This window comes from Herpailurus yagouaroundi, unplaced genomic scaffold, assembly GCF_014898765.1.
Source record: "Herpailurus yagouaroundi ecotype Mexico unplaced genomic scaffold, PumYag 190, whole genome shotgun sequence".
Lineage (NCBI taxonomy): Eukaryota > Metazoa > Chordata > Mammalia > Carnivora > Felidae > Herpailurus > Herpailurus yagouaroundi.
The window spans coordinates 4,329,008-4,348,066 of NW_024412421.1; the positions used below are offsets into that span (position 1 = coordinate 4,329,008).

The 19,059-nt window shown below is 42.5% G+C and overlaps 2 protein-coding genes across 2 annotated transcripts in view; both read left to right on the forward strand.

Annotated features, from left to right (window-relative positions):
* The window catches only part of TENT4B (terminal nucleotidyltransferase 4B), a 36,157-nt gene extending 26,131 nt beyond the window's left edge, over nt 1-10,026 (forward strand). Inside the window, exons 9-13 of the mRNA XM_040497984.1 lie at nt 88-191; nt 295-482; nt 2,275-2,439; nt 3,889-3,934; nt 9,613-10,026. Of these exons, the coding sequence (XP_040353918.1) occupies nt 88-191; nt 295-482; nt 2,275-2,439; nt 3,889-3,934; nt 9,613-9,665 (556 nt within the window). The 3' untranslated portion in view covers nt 9,666-10,026. The remainder of the gene's footprint in view (nt 1-87; nt 192-294; nt 483-2,274; nt 2,440-3,888; nt 3,935-9,612) is intronic.
* An 8,950-nt stretch (nt 10,027-18,976) lies between these two features.
* The window catches only part of ADCY7 (adenylate cyclase 7), a 57,648-nt gene continuing 57,565 nt past the window's right edge, over nt 18,977-19,059 (forward strand). The window contains exon 1 of the mRNA XM_040497989.1: nt 18,977-19,035. The gene's annotated coding sequence lies outside the window, so the exon portion shown is untranslated. The remainder of the gene's footprint in view (nt 19,036-19,059) is intronic.

The window sequence follows — 19,059 nt, forward strand, 5'->3', positions numbered from 1 at the left end:
CTAAAGACAGCCCTTTGGGTCAAAATTGGTTGTGGCTTCGTATCTCCGAATTAACGTACTCCCTCTTTTTTCTTTAAACGCATGCAGCATATTAGGTAGAATAATTAGAGTAACGGACGAAGTTGCCACGTACAGAGATTGGATATCAAAACAGTGGGGCTTGCAGAATAGGCCTGAGCCTTCATGCAATGGTAAGAGTTTTTCATTGATTGATTGACCGAACATTAGTGGCTCTTCTGTGTTGTGTGTGTTTAATGGGAAGAAACGTTTTCCAATCTTTTGCCACTCTTTCAGGAAATGGTGTTACCTTGATAGTAGATACTCAGCAGTTAGATAAATGTAATAATAATCTATCTGAAGAAAATGAAGCCCTTGGAAAATGTAGAAGTAAAACTTCGGAATCTCTTAGTAAACACTCTTCAAACTCTTCATCAGGTCCAGTGTCTTCCTCTTCTGCCACACAGTCCAGCTCTAGTGATGTCGTAAGTATGAGGACGTGGCTTTTCTGAACCTATGCTTAGGAGTTCTGTTGGGGGGATAGCTGTCTAGAGGGCTAAACTTAATTCCTTTTCTTATTTATTACTGGGAAACTTTAATAACTTATGTTGATTGTACATGTCCCCAACATTGGATTAAAGTTTTGAAGCATTCAGCAAAAGTGAGAGAATTTTAGTGAACATCCATATACATCGCCATTAGACTCTGCCATTAACATGTTACGTACTTATCCCATAGCTAGCCATCCATCCATCCCTCTATCCACTAATTCATCTTATCCTTTGATACATTTCAAAGTAAACTACAAACATCGGTACACTTCCCCTAAAATACTCTAGTGTGCTCATTACTGACCAGCATTCAGTATTTGGTTCGTTTTTTCTTTTGATACAAAATTGACGTACAAAGAAATCTAAATTGTGCATCAGTGAATGTTAACACTGTGTGCACATGTGTGACCCCAACTATAACAAAGTACAGACTGTTACCATCATCCCAGAGAGGTCCTTCATGATGCTTTCCAGTCAGTCCCGAATTCCACCCCAGAGGTAACCACTCTCAAGATTTTCTAATACCACAGATTAGTTTGGCCTGTTCCAGAATTTCACATAAGTGGAATCATTGTCGTGTATACTCCTTTGTGTAGGGCTTCTTCCACTCAGTAATGTTTTTGAACTTCTTGATTGAATTTTTTTAAGTTGAGGTATAATTCACATAACATAAAGTTCACTATTTTAAAATACACAGTTCAGTGGTTTTCAGTATATTCAGTGTTGTGCAGCCATTGCCACTAAGTCCAGTATATTGCCATCGCTCCTGAAAGAAACCCATCAGCCACCTCTAACCATTCCTCCCTCCCCGAATCCCGCGGCAGCCCCACCTCTGCTTTCTGACTCTAACTTACAGTTATACCTACAGTTACTGTTCCTCATCAGGGTTAATTGTGAGTGTGCTTCCTTGAGATATAAAATGGGCTTACCCATTATTTGAATTTTGACTTTATTAAGTCTGTGACATATAGAGTAATCTAACTGTGGAAGGGACATCATTTTATGTTGTTGGCGATGACCACGGATCGTAATGGAATCATGAATCCTCATATGCACCATCTACCTGCGTGCCTTTTTCCTTCCTAGGGGAGAGTTCTAGAGGACGGAGCTGAGCTAGAGGTCACAGACACAGTGGGGCAGACACAAAGACAGCCTCAAGAGCGAGCTTTAGGGACTATGAGTGTGAAGGTGAAGGGTAGACCTGAGCAGAGAAGTAGCACAGTTGTGTCCCAGGCAGCCCAGAAACAGGTGGGGCTCAGCCTGTCGTCTCTGGGAAGTTCTTAACCACGCGGGGTGTTCGGTTGGAGCACTCACTGATTATTTATCACAGATGCGCAGAAATTGAGCCTTTTGAATCAGTCGTTTTGTATTTGGTTGAAGACGTTGAGTCCGGGACCTGGGGCCTTATCTTTGCCGTGCTCTTTGCACTGTACCGTGGTTCATTTCCTATCAGTGGAGGTGCAGATAAACTTGGACCTCTGTGAGCCCCTTCCAGGCTTATTAACAAGGTCAGGTCTAGACAATAGGTTTAACAACGAACAGAAACCTTCTGATAAAATAAGCCACCTAAGATGTTTGGAGGGAAATTTGTGGAGGCAACTCAAGCGGTTAATTTGGTCAATTCGTCAAGGTGCTTCCCTTAACTCCCAAATGGCTAAATTTAGTCTAAAAGATGAATATCTGAATTACTAATACGTCACATAATAACTCATATGACTTATGTTAGGATTCTGATGCGACACCATGCAAAACCCCGAAACAGCTGCTCTGCCGTCCGTCCACTGGGAACCGGGTAGGGTCGCAGGATGTGTCCTTGGAATCATCCCAGGCGGTTGGGAAAATGCAGAGCACCCAGACCAGTAACACCTCCAACAGCACCAACAAATCTCAGGTGTGTGGAATTTGTGTGTTTTTAATTGTTCATATTCAATACAGACTATTTAGAATTTCTCAAGCGTGAATATATATACACATTGTGGGTTTGAAGAAAACTCTAGGTTGGAAGAACAAACCTGTTTTGTTCTAAGAGGTTCCAAAGCACAATGCTTCCTGTAACAGGGTGTCCTGAAGATCATTATGAGACGCCACTGTAATGTAAACCTTTGTGGGCATTTAGCGACTGGTCCTCATAAGACGTCCCGGCCACCCCACCTTAGTACAGATTCAGCATTTAAACAATTGCACTGAGTTTTTAAAAGATTAGTTGTACTTGAAGTAAGCCCACTATAAGCTTTTGCATGACCTTATGGCAATGTTTTGCACATCTGGGAGTAATATATCCTTCTTTTATATTTTCTTTTCTTTATTTTTAATGTTTATTTACCTTTTTGATATTAAAATAATTTTTTAATGTTTATTTATTTTTGAGAGAGAGAGAGAGAGAGAGAGAGAGCAAGCAGGGGAGGGGCAGAGAAACAGGGAGACACAGAATCAGAAGCAGGCTCCGGGCTCCGAGCTGTCAGCATAGAGCCCGACGTGGGGCTCGAACCCATGGACTGCGAGATCATGACCTGAGCTGGAGTCAGACGCCCAACCGACTGAGCCACCCAGGCACCCTCACCTTTTTTATATTTTAATATTCAGTACCTAGTTGCTTGTGTTGAAATGATCAGATAGTGGGTCAGCTGTCGATGAACATCAGCTTTGACTTAGGCCACAGAGAATACTCTATTTTCAGTTTTGTAGTTGTCTAAAATTTTATTAATCATGAGTAAGGAATCAAAATGAGGAAAGAAGCCATTTCATACTGGGCTCTGACCCAAGGCCATCTCACCCTCTCTCTGTACGGTGGAGACCCTGGGGAAGGCCTCTTGGAGTAGAGATGGACTGTTACGTCGGTCACCTCATGCCTGACTCCCAGAATCTACTTTACCTATACAGCCTTGGTCATGTGCACCAAACACACATCCATGTAGAAACAGCAACAAAGTGACAGGTGATAGCAGGATGTAAGATGACCGTGACCTGATAGTGATCAGGGGTCCGTGATGACCCCTGACCTGGCAGCACACCTTTGTGTCTAAGAGCTTCTTCGGTAATGCTGTTTATTATGTGGTATATTGATGGATAGGTTCCTTGAGAAAAGTTTCACATTCCATATACTCTGAAGAGGGAAGAGGGCAAGGCAAGGAAGGCAATGGTCTGTGTTTTCCAGTGTTTCCATGAAAAAAAAGAAACAAAAGTTTTAGAGCTCAGGAGAGTGAATCCCTGAAGTACCGTTTTTTGCCTGCTGGGTAACTTGGCATATTCCTCATTTGAAAGCTCCCTGAGTCAGGTCTTAGTGATTGCTCCGCTGAATTCACAATACTGATGTCTCTTTGACCGCTTTCTTTCTCTGCAGCATGGATCAGCAAGGCTCTTTCGTTCTTCCAGCAAAGGCTTCCAAGGTACAACTCAAACAAGCCATGGTTCCTTGATGACAAACAAACAGCATCAAGGCAAATCAAATAATCAGTATTACCATGGCAAAAAGAGGAAACACAAGAGGGATGCCCCCCTCTCAGACCTTTGTAGATAGTCGGCGTTGTGCGATGGACTGTCTTCTGTGTGCAATGGTCTCATGCTCAGGACAGTTGGATAGGGACTCCTGGCGCTCGGGAGCCTTACACTGTTCAGACTTTGATTTAGCAACTGCGTTTTTTCCCAGCTCGCCACGGAATGGATCATGAAGACTGACAACTGCAAAAACAAAAAGCAAGCAAAAAAGGGGGAAAAAAAAAAAGGCTGCTCATTTGATAAGTCATATGCTACAACAGGGTCATTTTAAGATTTAAAGCTTGAATGTAAAATAAATATATTTCTCATTGGCTTTATGCAGAGTTATAGGGAATAATATTCAGTGTGGGTAGGGTGATAGGAACAAAAACCAATTTCAGAGGATGGGGTGGGGAAAGAAAACAAAAGTATCTTATAGGAAGTCCAGATTCCAAAGGGGAAAGTGATCTGTGCATGTTTTCTTTTTTTTTTTTTTAATATTTTTGCATATATTTACCATTTTATTGTGTGTATATATAGATGACCATATAGGAAATTGATATTTGTAATAGTGGATTTGTTAATACTTTTTACATAACATTACTGTTTAAATTGTAAACAGATTTTTCTCAGGATTAGTTTCAAAAATAATCTGAATTGTCATCTTAACATCCATATATAGGGAAGTGATTAGTTCTATTACTCAATTTGTTTTCCTCAGCATTGAAATGACTTAACTCTAGAACCCTTGTGACCTGCTGCAAAAATTTTTCCTCTAAAGAAAAGGTTTATGGTGGCAAATGACATTTTATTTTGTAAAAAAAAAGAAAAAAAAAAGAAAAAAAGAAAAGAAAAAAGAAAAAAAGAAAGAAAGAAAAAAAGAAAAAAACGTACTATGTACTTTTGTGTAAACACTGAAAAGCTCTAGTCATCTCTAAGAATTAACTTGCAACTGTTTTCTATAGTGCTGTCGTCTTGGGCAATGGGCAATTACATGACTTTGTGTTTGTTTCCTTTGCAGTCTTGTTTTGTTTTGTTTTTCTTCCTAATAGGGGAAAAAAAAAAAAAAAAAAAGGCCGCCCGCGTCTGGTCCCATTCCTGTTGCGGTGAAACCCCGAGTCCCACAGACTTTGCATGCTGGCTCCCAACCCTGTGTGCAGCGTGTGCTTGGTTCTCTCGTCTCTTCTTCTTTTCTAAATCCATGCTTAACTACTGTGGGAGAGATTAACTGTAAACAGCTTTAATTAAATCATACTTATAAAAAACTATTTTCTTATACTCCACTTTATGCTTTTGGTATTGTTGATCTTTAAAAATTAAATGGTCTTTGATAATGGATCTATTTTGTATTGCCTTATTAAGACCAAATACTTCTTGTCATCCCATTCTTTATCCTCTCCTTCCATGGAATTGTTATCTTTAATTAAAACTTTTTAAAACATTGGCTTGTTTCAATCATACTGTAAATTTTGGTTGTGGTCAGCTTTGAGCGCAAATGAGATGTATAATTCTGTTACCCATCACATGTTGAGTCTGAAACTCGGGAATGTTGACTATAATAGGATGTAAGTGACATTTCTGAAAATGCTCTCTTTCAATGTGAAGGCTCTTGTGTTTAGCATCAGTGTATGTGGCTCTGTTAATTACAGCCATTTGGGAAATGAGATTCTTTTATATATATATACATATAAAGTACTATTGGCTTTTAGGAATTTCTTTTATATACATTTATGAAATACTGAAGACCAATCAGATCATTAATGGACACTTAGTGCAACTTTTTATAAAGAAAATAATGCTAAAGTAAGACCAAAACTGATGTTATCACTGAAATTGACAGTTTTCAATATGTTCGTATTTTAATTCACAATGGGAAAATGTGTTCCACAACTGGAAACTCATGATACTTGTGTAAATCGTGGAAAATTTTAAATGTGATGTTATTTTGACAATGTTTTAAATTTTAGAGTCACATTTTATTCTGATCAGAATTTTTATCAAGATGTTGAGCTTTTGTGTTTTGAAACTAGTTTGTCATAACATATTGTGCTTAATCACAGTATTTATTTTCTAGGACTATTGTGAATGTGTAGACTTATGTTTACTGCTAAGGGAACAATTATTTATAAAATGATATTAAATCCAGTATTAGCTGCCTATTTCAGACACTTAATACTTGCAGAGATCCATTGTTACATTTACCACACTGAAGTTTTGTTTTGTTTTGTTTTGTTTTGTTTTAAGAATCACCCTCATTGTTGAAAGTAAATGTACTCTTAGGGTGCAGATATTAGCGTTCCAATAAGCATGTGATTATATTAAGGTGGTGGTAGCGGGAAGATAATCTTGATTCCATTGGGAATCTTAGGTTTTCGTAAATTTATTGGGAAAATAGTTTTTCCTGTACTGCTGAAGTTTCTTTTTGGTAAACAGTATCTTTCTAAAAGAAAAAGCATGAAGGAGAAATTGAGGTGTGTACATATCCTCAAATGACCAGCATTGTATTCGTGAATACTGTGTATCTTGCAATGAACAGTGTGGAAGCTGTTCATTTTTCAATCTGAAGTAAAATACTTTCAAGAACTTTTAGTTTGCCTGCTCATTTGTTTTGTACATTTCATCTCTGTATTTGACTCCTGTCTTTTTTTCTCTTTTGAGTTTTAATACTTTCTATGAAGATTTTGTGAGTATATCAGAAATGTGTCATTTAAATATTACAGTCCATCCATACTCATGAGTCATAACCTTCCTTTGCTCGTACTTGTAGAATGGGATTTCACCAATTCTGCCTCACTGTGGTGACATTTCTCGGGGAGTCATGTATATGTGCCTGGTCGGTGTTGGAGCTCCTTGAAAAGTTCTGATAAACATTTCAGTACTGGTTTTCAGAAGTGTTGATGGGTCATAGACACGTCAGCCTAAAACTTGAATGGTTATGTTTTGATGACAAAGGTAAATGCATTTTTTCCTGCAGTTTTGAGGTGTCCGTGAAGGAGCCTGGTTTTTAGCGTCTTTGTCTTGTTTGGAGATGTTGCATGTGGTTTTCAAATCTAGCTTTGCTCTCCGGATCTACTGGTTTTACATACAGTTGCCCTCCAGGCTTCAACAGCCTTTTTTTTTTTTTTTTTTTTTTTTTGTCCTATTTTGAGTGTGTTTTACTTTTACTTGCATTTTGAGCCTGTCATTAATACTTGGATTATTTGCTCTGGCTCCAGATATTCCTGGGTAAAGTCTTCACAGGGTACAAACATGCATGCGAGGGAGACCGTTACTAATAGTCTTTCTCCTCTGAAGTCTCGTACCTCCATGTGTTTTCTCGTTCCCTCCCCTGTGTCATGGTTAGTGTGAGTTGTGTTTGTCTTAACCTACGGACTCGTGTCTGGGGTTTCCAGAGCTGTGGGCCAGCCAGGAGAGCGGATGGCCACGGTGAGCTGTAGGACCCTCTTACTGCGATGGGTTCATTGCAAAGACCTCCTCACTGACTAGGATGTAGTTATCAAGGTTGCTCTGTACAAGTCCCTAGAAATCACCATTATTGGGTATTATTGACCAGTTTTGTTGATTTTTTTTTTTTGTTCATAGTTACATTTCAATTTTATTTTAATGTGGATGTACAGTTCAAAACTGATCAGTTCCTTTGATTTACATGCTTTGCATGTGTTTCAGTCTTAGTGTTTCAGTCACTGACTAGGAATGTTGATAGGAGATTGGTTGCTTCTCAATTAACTTTTCAAGAACTAAATGGGAACCTATAAAAAAAAGACATTCCTAATTTTCCTGTGATAAATATTGAAATGTTAAATTAATGATTAGAAGAGTTTATTCTTAGCCATCAGTTCTTGCTCTCTGAGCCCATTTAAATGACTTCGGTTAGTGGAGAGTAACAGTCTCATCAAGTATTTTGTGAGGAAAATATTCCATAAATGGCTCTATTGAACTTAATTGAGTAGGAAGTTATATTTAATAGTTACTCTTTATCCTAATTTTCATCAGTGACCTAATTCATCTAGTGATGTATTTAGAGAATGGTGCAGCATCACAGTGGGAACAAAGATGTGTAAAAGCAGTTCTTGGAAGTGATGTCTGTATCTTGCCTCAGCTTCTGAACCTCAAGACTCTATTTTATCAAAATATTTATGGGTGGAATGAACATTAAAAGAACAAATTTTAATATGCTACTTGATATTTAACATAACTGAGAAACTAGTCCGAGTTGACCGTGGAAGTTATTTGCATGGCTCGGAAACTTGATGTGACCCAGAAGCCTTGTTCTTTACCGTCTTCTTGTGAGCTGTTTTAACTTTATGCCTTGAGCACCTTTTTTTTTTTTTTCATCAAAGATAATGACCTAAATATCTGTATAAATTGAATGTTGACAGAATTAAGCAGAAGAATTGCTTTATATAAACTCTGTGGATGTATTTGACATCCAGAATTAAATATTTACTTAAGGGCAGTTTTTCAGTTAATACACTGCTAATGTTTGTTTTACTCTTAGGCAGGGTTTTGATTTTAAGTATTTGGCCTTTACATTTTCTACTTAAGTGTATGCCCTATTAAGTGTAACCTAGTCCACAGTCTACTAGCCAGAAGGAGGGAACACCGTAGAAGAGACTGAACCGGACAGATGGAGATAGCACATCCCCTTTGGTGGTTATGAACTTGAGGAATCTCCAGGATTTGCTGAGAGAAATGTTAGCCGTATCGCTAAGAACAGACAATAACAAACAGTCTCTTAATTTGTGTATTTTCAGCGAAAGTATTTGTTGGTATTTGCACATCATCTTTATTTTTGCATTCTAACATAAGTCTCTGTGGTTCTACACGGCCTTGACTCCTGGTCAAAGCAGCAGTTTCCATGTGGCCTGATTACAGGCCAGGTCTCCGCTAAGAAAACAGTCTGGATAAATTTGTTAGGAGTGTTGTTTTACCTTCAAGATGCTGTAATAATGAGAGCTTGTGAAGTCTCACAAGCTGGGCATTAGCAGAATCGTGTGGTGGGTGGGGAGGGGAGACAGAGGCCTAGGAGAAACTATCGAAGCCAGTGATTTGGTGAAGCTGTCTCTCATGGATTAGTGACCTGTACCTTCCAAAGAGAATGAAATTATTTATTGGTTATCAGCCAGATTCTTTGAGTTGAAATTTATCTCCCCTTTCAACTTGGGTACTGTGCAGTTCGTGGCTGTTGCCTAAATCATTTTGTGATTACCTTTTATATTTGGTTGCAGTCTGTCATAACCTGTCTCTTTGTCCCTAAACTGAAATCTCCAAAATGGAAGCTCCTGCTCTGGTTTTTACATATTTAAATTTTAAGGAGTCACTTTTTAAAAAAGAGTCTCTTGAAAGTCCTATAATCCTAAAATATTCCAAAGACTTATTACAAGAGTATCAAAGTGTTCACTGCACTCACCACTAAAAAGCACTGTCTTATTGCACAGTGTGGTAAAAGTATAGTTTCTGGATATAAAACGTGAAGGGCTATGGGGATAAACATCTTTTAGTGAAATATACATAGATGTATATATTTAGAAGTTTGGCCCACCAGTGTTTGTTTTTAATAACCTTTTCGTTTATTTCCTCCCTTGATCAGCATTGCCTTCTGTGTTAAGAAATGTGGACTCCTGTGAGGTGCTGGAGGTTTGAGTCATCTTGAAAGCTTTCCACTCTTGTCTAGTTACCGCTGCAGAGGCACTAAGGAATTTACCAGAAAAAGAGATTTGATACAAATGGTTTATGAAATCTCGACATTTCCTGAGGTCATTATCACTGGGCACCAGTTACCAATACTATGAATGAATTGCACACCTGGAAGCTCGCTTTTTGCTTTTTTTTTTTTTTTTTTTTTTTAAAGCTCACGACGATTTCTTCAAAGACATCAATTGTTTGCCTCGAAAATTTTATAAATTGCATTTCTACGCACATCTGCCCCCAGTGCTTACCATTGGGCTTATTATTCATAATCTGCAATTCAATAAAGGCTTTGTGCTTTCATTTATCTTCAAAACCTCTGGTATGAGCCTTTATGTAAGACTTGAATGGCTATTAAAAAAATTATCTTGTAATTCTAAAGACGACCCTGTTTAGACCAATGAAAGATTCTTCTGTACATAGATAGCATTTCTGTGGGCTTCCAGCCTTTGTAATGCCAGTCATGGAGTGGGAGATGCTTTAAGATGCTGTTTTCTCTCCTGCACGGGTCTCCACAGCCACTGCAAGACTGAAGCCAACTCCCCACAGTCTGCTTACTCGCAAATACCGCCCCATTTGTATCCTTTGCTTTGACGCAAGGGGTTATGCTTGCTGTACTAAGAAGTTGAGATACTTTAACCGTAGGTTTTGTGGAGCCACGAGTTACACAGACTAAAAATAGAATAATGAAAATGTTTGGTTCTCCAAAGAACAGAGAAAGAAGTGGGGTTAATAACCAAGTGCAACCAGAGCGTGTTTTCTTCCCAAGGGGGGAGCGTCAGCCCTAGGACTTGGACTGACAGTGGTTGCCTGGAGCCCAGCTGAGTGGTGGTGAAGAAAATCCTGGATAGTTTGCTTCCAGATCATCACAGGCTGACTTCGAGTGAAGAGTAGCTCAGCAGTCTAGACAACAGGCTGGTAAAGCCAGCTCTCCCGCCCCCCTCCCCAGCCTGGTCTCTTCTTGCACATGTACTGGAAATGTCCTTTTTTTTTTTTTTTTTTTTAAGAGTATAATCAAAATATCTTGTTAGCATCCCAGAAGTTGCTCAAATGGTAAGTTAGAGAATGAACTGAATATACAGGACGACTTTGTCCATCTACCTAGACACAGTGCATTTACTTAATTTCTCAACTAACGTGTGAATGCTCCATTGTGAAGAAATGTAAATAATATGTAAATATCTAAATGTAAGGATCTGGTTACCCTTCACCCTCTAATCCCACCTAGCTCCCTGGAGCTACCTGCTCTATTTATTTATTTTTATTTTTAGAGGGCGAGAGAGTCCTGAGCAGGCTCCACACTCAGCACAAAGCCCAACACGGGGCTCAATCCCATGCCCCTGGGCTCATGACTTGAGCTGAAATCAAGAGTCAAGACACTCAAATGACTGGGCCACCCAGGCGCCCCATTACCGTGTTAATATTTGCGGATGTAGCTGCCTAGATTTTTTAAAATGTATTTACATACATAAACCTATCTGCACATACATGTCAGGGAGTCTCTTCCCCTTTTGCATAAGTGGTAACATACTGTGGTATTCTGTAATTCCCCTACCCTCCAGAGAGCTCTTTCCCTGTCTACGCAGACAGAGGTCTATTTCATTCCTTTTATGATGCTGACTTTTGTTTGCAGGTAGCTTTAGTACATTAACATGTCAGATACCCCAGAGCCCTTCTAAACTGATAGATTTATGAAATATCCAGTACTTGAGCTTATCTTGAATAGGAGTTTTATTAAAGTATTGCTATTTGGTGGCACTTTACTTCTGAACTGAGCTTTCTGAGGAAAAAACAAAAATTCCCCCCGTTTTATCTTCTTTTAGGTGAATTTTCATGAGTTGCTTTGAGAAGTGTTTCATCTTTGGTACTTTTGCTAAGATTGAAATGTAAACACAACGTGGCCATGTGAAATTTTTTAGAAAATGTTGCCGTTGACAAAAGTGATGCTGAAAAACCAGTTATTGACCATTCTCCACCATCTGCCCCCCCAAACTTGATATTTTAGGTTTTAGGTCCTTTAAGAACGGCCAGCAGCAACTGAAAGTCTCTAAAAAGAAGTTATCTGTCTTAAAGTAGAATGACTCGTATGGTGAGCAAAGAGAGCGGACTCTGGCGAGAAGAAGGAGCCAGTTATTTGGGTCAGAGAAGGCAGAGAGCTGCCTTGAATTTTGTTTGGGAAATCTGCTGGAAAATTTTGTTGGAAAAAGAGGATGGAAGGTGGCTGTGGGAAATTCCAGACAATGATCTCCCTAATCCTTAGGAACAGAGTGGTGTTTTTTTTAGGAGAGATTTTCCTTGAAATCATTTTCTTAGGCTCTCATTATGTGTTTGTAGAATTTCTGCTGTGATTTCTATTCATTAGTGTTCAGAAAAGCCTGTTGTGAGACGTTCTACATTTACCAGGTTAGGTCAGTTTAAGAATGCAAGAACTTTTGAATGGGAACATTCTTCACCTTTAAAAAACGTTTTATACTTTCTGCTTGTCTAAGAAGCCATTTAAAAAACCCAAACAAACTAATCCATGATACAATCCATCTAGGAAATGGCATAAACTTGTGTCTATGTGTGTATGTTTCTAAAGCGAGTAACTGACTCCTATGTGAAAATAAGGGATTACAGGTTTGAAGAGAAACCCGTTAGAAACATGTCAAGGTTTAATGCCAACATTATTCACATGAAACAGGAGAGGGTTAAACGTATCAAATGACCTGTTTAAGTGGTGTGTCAATTTTCAAAAGAGCTGTAGCTCACCCGTGCAAAAATGCAAACCATTTCTGTACATAAATCGCCTGGCAGGTATCTTCAGGAATGTGGCTTTGCACAAGGACTCAAAATAGTTGTAAGGTACATTACATCATGCGTCTTTGGTTTTTAAAATCCAATTCAAGACCACGGTGCTTTCACATAAGTAGGCAAGACATTGCCACCGGAACACAGAAGGTAAGGGGAAAGTCACCCAGGAGCAGCCTGTGGAGACAGGTGTGTGTAAGGCTGGCAGGCAGGGCTGGGCTGAAGGGTGTGGGGACTTGGTGAAGAGCAGGTGGATGGGGCAGGACGGCAGTTTTGTCATCAAGTCAAATGGTTCTACAAGTCTGTTTGCCATCCCTTCCTTCCCTCTGCTTTTTCCCTGTCCTGAGGCAGCCACTTCCAACTTTCGGTGGTTTGGGGTGGGTGGAGTGTTTACCTCGATGTCTCTAAATGATAAACCTCTAATGCCACTTCTTGCTTTTCAGTTACTGAAATTATGTTTCGGGGCACCTGGCTGGCTAAGTCGGTGGAACATGTGTGTTTTAGTCCCAGGGTTGTGAGTTCAAGCCTCACGTTGGGTGTAGAGATTACTCAAAAATAAAATTTAAAAATTATGTTTTGGGGTGCCTGGTTGGCTCAGTCAGTTATGAGCCCGACTTCAGCTCAGGTCACGATCTCACATTTATTGGGTTCTGGCCCTGCACTGGGCTCTCTGCTGTCAGCACTGAGCCTGCTTCAGATCCTCTGCCCACCCCCCACCCTGCCCCGCGCTCGCTCGTGCTCTAGCTTTCAAAAATAAACATAAAAAAAGAAATTATGTTTTGACTTCTTACCACCCCCAAACTCCTTTCGTGCCCCAGCCTCCCGAAATAATTACGTTGGATTTTGTTTAGCACAATATTCAGTGTTTACATTATCGTGACTGTGTAGATGCTGCTCTTAAAAATTAAGCTGTATACTTAAAAAAGATTCCTTTTTTTTTTTTCTGTACAAGTTTTTTTGGTTTTGTTTTCTCGAGGTTTTTTTGTTGTTTTGTGTTTTGTTTTTTTTTTTTTTTTTTTGGTTTTAGTTTTCCATGTACTTTAGTAATTCACCCTAAACACTGCCATTTTCTTTCCTTCCCTTCCCTTTTCTCTCTTCTCTCTTCTCTCTTCTCTCTTCTCTTTTTTCAAGTAGGCTCCATGCCCAGCATGGAGCCTAACACAGGGCTTGAACCTACAGCCCTGAGATCAAGATCTGAGCTGAGATCAAGAGTCGGACACTTAAGCCAACGGAGCCACTCAGGCACCCCCAATGCTACTATTATTCTAAGCCCCTGCAAATGCTCAGGTGCTCAGGGATTCCAACCCCTTCCACGCCTGGAGCTTCTGAGCAGCCATGCCCGGTGCACACGCACCGCCCCGCTCGCTCTCCACCAGCGCCTGGTCCCCTTTACACACCCCGTGGTCGGCTCCCGTTCTCTGCATCCCGTGTCTCCCTCCCTTGTTGATAAGCTCTCATTAGTGCCCGGCCACAGGGGCTCCCTGGGGAAGGATGCACAGGCACTCGACACCTCAAATGGTCTGTTCTTCATTTAGACTCAACTGACGGTTCTGCCGGACACGGAATTGTGGCTTGGAAAACATTTCTCCTTCAGAATTTGAAAGCATTGCTTCATCCTTCCTCGTGTTGTTATGAGAAAAGTAACTGTAACCTATTTTTTTTTTTTTTCTCTTGAAACCTTCAGGGTCTTCGTTTTGGTTCCCAATGTTCTGGCATTGTCACTATTACGGAAGTTAGGTGGGTCTGTTTTCGCCTGTTGTACCAGGCAGTTGGTGGCATGGATGCTTTCCATCTGGCACCACATGTCCTGCATGACGGGGAAACCTGGAATTCTTATTTTTATTTTCCTCCTTTCTGTTTTCTCTGGACTCCACAATTACTCAGATAGCGAGTCTCCTGGGCTGAGCCTCTAGTCTTCTTATCTCTTCTAACCTATTTTCCATCTCTGACTTTTTATTCAACTTGAACTTCCAACCTTTCTGTTGGTTTTTAATTTCTGCTCCCATGTTTTTCATGTGAATTCTGTTTTTGTCCTCAGATGCTCCTCATTAAAAAACAGTATCCTATTTGGTTTCATGATTACAATACATGTTTTGAATCTCTGCAGATATTAATGATACAGTTTTTTGCCTGCCTGCCTTGTCTCTGTGAACTTCTTCGTTCTGTGGTCTTTTTTTATTTTTTCAGTTTATTCATCTATTTTCAGAGAGAGAGAGAGCACGCACAGGTCAGGGAGGGGCAGAGAGAGAGAGAGAGAGAGAGAGAGAGAGAGAGAATCTCAAGCAAGCTCTGCACTATCAACGCAGAGCCCGACGTGGGGTTTGAACCCACAAACTTTGAGATCATGACCTCAGCCGAAGCCAGACGCTTAACCAGCTGAGCCACCCAGGTGCCCCAGAGATTGGGATTCTTCACTCCTTAAATGTTCAACCTCTGGCCTGTAATTAATTAATTAATTAGGCTTTTTTTTTTTTTTTTTTTTGAGAGAGAGAGGGCACAAGTGAGCAAGGGGCAGAGAGAGAGAGAGAGAGAGAGAGAGAGAGAGAGAGAGAAAGAGAGAGAGAAGCGGGGCTTGAGCTCACCCGATGTGGGGCTGGAAGTCACTAACCATAAGATCATGACCTAAGCTGAAGTCAGATACTTAACAACCGAGCTACCCAGATGTCCCAATTAATTTATTTTAGAGAGAGAAAGAGCCTGAGAGAGGGAGGGGCAGAGAGAGAGAGAATCCGAAGCAGTCTCTGCACTGTCAGTGCAGAGCCTGATGGGGGGCTCAAACCCATGAATTGTGAGATGAGTTGATATCAAGAGTCAGATGCTCAACCGACTGAGCCACCCAGGTGCCCCTCCACTCCCCCAACTTCGATTTAGCTCTGCCCTGTGGCCAGAGATAGCTGGCACTTCCAGTCTCTGAGCCTTTGGAGCTTCCCCAGTGTAACTGGGATTGCTTCTTAGTTTTCCCAGCCCCAGGTTTAGGGCTGTGTTTCTTTCTTCTCATTTCCTCCGTTCTTAGGGGCGCTGGAACCCTAACACCCATTCTAGTGGGCTTAAGGAAACAGTAAATGTAGATGATGGGTTCAATCCACCATCTTTTCTGGCCAATTTGCTTTTTTTCCAGTGTTATGGAGTTATAATGGACATACAGCACTGTGTAAGTTCAAGGTGTGTGCCATAATGATTTGACCTGGCTGGTGTTCTAACCTAAAACTGGATTGCCAGGGAGAAGGGTAAAGAAAGAGTCTATCTCAAGCCTTAAAAATCTGTTACCTCAGGGAGTGGCATGGAGGAGACGATTTCCAATTCTTATCTTTGGGTTGTTTCATTTTCTACCGTGAAGTACATAACCCCCTGCTAACTGAAACTCCTTAGCTGCATAGCCCGTCCACAGGTCCTCATGGAAGGAAGCTCCTCCTCTCTTAGGGGTGAGGAACAAGGACCACCAGGCTGGGAAGGCCAGCTTTGCTCCACGTAGTGATGAGCGAGAGGTTGAACCAGGACCGAAGCGATCAGCACCATCCTCGGGAACCTTGTGCGCTGTCTGCCTTGGCTGAAGTGCCCGTTGCCTGCTGAAGAGAAGGGCTGGTTTTGCTGAAATAAGTGACTCACAGCTTCTGTGACAGTGATTTATTTTAGGTTTTTAAGTCTTCTCTCTGCACAAGTGCGACAAGGCCCCCGAACTGTTGCCTGCCCCAGAAATTCATTCAGGCAATGAATGCTGATGGTTCTCTAGCAGCAGGAGCTGGCCTCCCACGGTGGACACTGCCCCTGGGCCAGTTAATAAGGGACTTTTTAGGCAAACGTGCTCTGGAGTTTTCCAATAGAGTGGATAATTAAGATCACAGACAGTAGATGTGGACATTTGGAGACTACCCCCTCACCTGGATAGAGACACTGAAATTGAACCACAGCCCTTCAGTGTGGATTTGATTCCCTATGCAGACTTCTCTGCTCCAAAATTACTAAAAAATGTTTTTCACAAGGTTTGTTTTCAAACACAAAGATCTTTCATCGATTGGTTGATTACTGTTGTCTTAGTATGATGTGAGGTTGGTAGCTGATACTGTTTTTTAAAAAATTTGTTTAATGTTTATTTATTTTTGAGAGAGAGAGAGAATGCAAGTGGGCTAGGGGCAGAGAGAGAGGGAGACACAGAATCTGAAGCAGGCTCCAGGCTTTGAGCTGTCAGCACAGAGCCCGATGCGGGGCTTGAACTCACGAGCTGTGAGATCATGACCTGAGTGGAAGTCGGATGCTCAACCGACTGAGCCACCCAGGCGCCCCTCTCTCTTTTTTTTTTTAAATTAAGTTTATTTATTTATTTTGAGAAAGAGACAGCGCAAGTGGGGGAGGGGCAGAGAGCGAGGGAGAGAGACAATTCCAAGCAGGCTCCGCACTGCTGGCACAGAGCCCGACGTGGGGCTCAATCCCATGAACTGTGTGAGATCATGACTTGATGGTGTCCTGCTGACAGTTTTTCCTCAAATGGTAGGCAATTCATGCGACACTTAGACACTGAAGAAGTCACTCCTTTTCCTCTAGGATTTGAAGTGCCCTCCTTGTCACTAAATAAACTCACCTGGATTTTTAAACAACGCATATTTGCAGACCCCTCCCCAGGATCAGAACCTCTGGGAGTGGGACTCCAACTGTATTTGGAAATCAATGCCTTCGAGCCTTGCCTCCCAGGCTGGCCGGACAGCCAGCCGCACTGGCACCCCTGGGGAGCTTGGTGGAAATTAAAATTCTTGGTAGCCACTCCAGACACGCTGAATCAGACTCCGAGTGGGGCCCAGCAATGTGTGTCTCCGCCAGGCCTCCGTTCCATTCTGACGTTGGCTCCAGTTTTCCAGTCACTAACCGAGGGCAACATGCAAGGGGGCACTGGGAGCTGGCCGCAGAACAGAGGGTGGAGCCCGCTCAGCAATTAGTGGTAAGTTAATGGTTCGCACTGATGCAAGCATTGTGTTGAACTCGCTTTCCCCAGCTCCGTTTTCCTGTCTGCTGTCAGGAGAGTTGGTCATAGAATTGCAAAAACATGACACACACACCACAGGGTGGGAAGTCACAGCATCGCTCCCCACACCCCCCATGTGCCACAAAGGGCCCAGGGCTCCCTGCACTGTGCTTGAAGAGGCAGAAGGAAGAGGCCTGAGGGCGAGCCCGGCACGTCCATCCCGGGGCCCAGGGTTCACCCTTCACTCTCTTCAGGCTTGTCCTTGGCCCGCAGGTCACACCAGCCCGGAACTGAGGCACCCGCTGATCTTGAGGTCTGGGGCAAACTTACTTCCTGGGCTCTGCTCGGGGGCGGAGCTGCAGGGTGGGCGGGGCGAGGTGCAGAAGCGGGCTGATGAAGATTAGGTGCGCCCACCACCTCGCCCCCAGCGGGGATTCCCATTTTCCCGCGCAGGGAAGCTCCAGCTGCTCAGATCTTCACCTGTGAGCACTTGGGACGCAGCGGTGACCTCGCCAGGGTAGGGGCCCAGCTCTGGCCCGCAAGGCCAAGTGCCACCCTCTGGATGCCCAGAGGCAGTGGGAACTGAACTCAGGGAATCAGGGCGCTTTTGCTGCATTTAAGAGCTAGGAGTCTCAGCTGGGGACCATCTGGGGTGCAAATCAGATTTTCACCTTTCAGCATCCCACCATCCGATTCCTTTCCTTGGCCTAGTTCCAAAGCAGGTGTCCTCTGGGCTGGCTTCTAGGCCTCCTGCAGGGTCAAGGCACAACCACCAGACCCTGGGTGTCTCTTCCCTGTAGGGTCACTAATGTACCTGGCTCCTGGATTTCATCACGGGGCACCTAGTAGACCAGAGTTTCTCCAACTGCTTGCCATAGGATCACCTGCGTGTTTGTTAAACTGCACATTCTCAGTAATCTTTCCTGTGGAACTGTGGCTGGGGCCTCTAGGGTTGGGACCGGAGAAACGGGCCTCACACCTGCCCACGTGACTCCACTCTCAGCCAAGGGGGCATCTAGGATTCCGTAACAGGCATAAGTGCTGTTTAGACAAGTGGACTCATGAAGGTGTCAGTTAAGCGCTCTCCTGGTCATGATTACCCCTTCAGTCGGTCTCCTTTGTCCCTCCCAGCTGTGACTCAGGAGCGCTTTCTTGCTCACCCAGCCTGGGTGCCTCGGAAACAGGGCAGATGTTTTTGCTGCCAACTCTGGGGCCCCACCCTGGGTTGTAGGCAGCTGTGAGTGGGGTCACCATGGGGTTAGCCGCCTACCTTCTGAGGATACCTACTTTCTTAGGCGGCTTTATCTCCCGGTGCTCAGGGCGGTTCCCACCTCCGGACCCCCCAGGAGTTGAGAGAGGCAGAAAGTTTCAACCTAAGCTTCCTTCATCTTGGCAGCAGTGCATTAGCCCGAAGTCTATAGTTCCTTCTAGAAAGGGGCGTTCCTGGAGGGAGGGAGGACCGATCTGGAGCAGAAACAGTTGAACGAGTTTGCTAGAAAGTGTTTCCCTCTGGGGGTGGAGCAGCACCAGGTGCCTCCAAACACGTGCGGGACTTCGAGAAAACAGTTAATTTTGGAAAAGGTTTGGTTTCCTGCTCACGTTCTG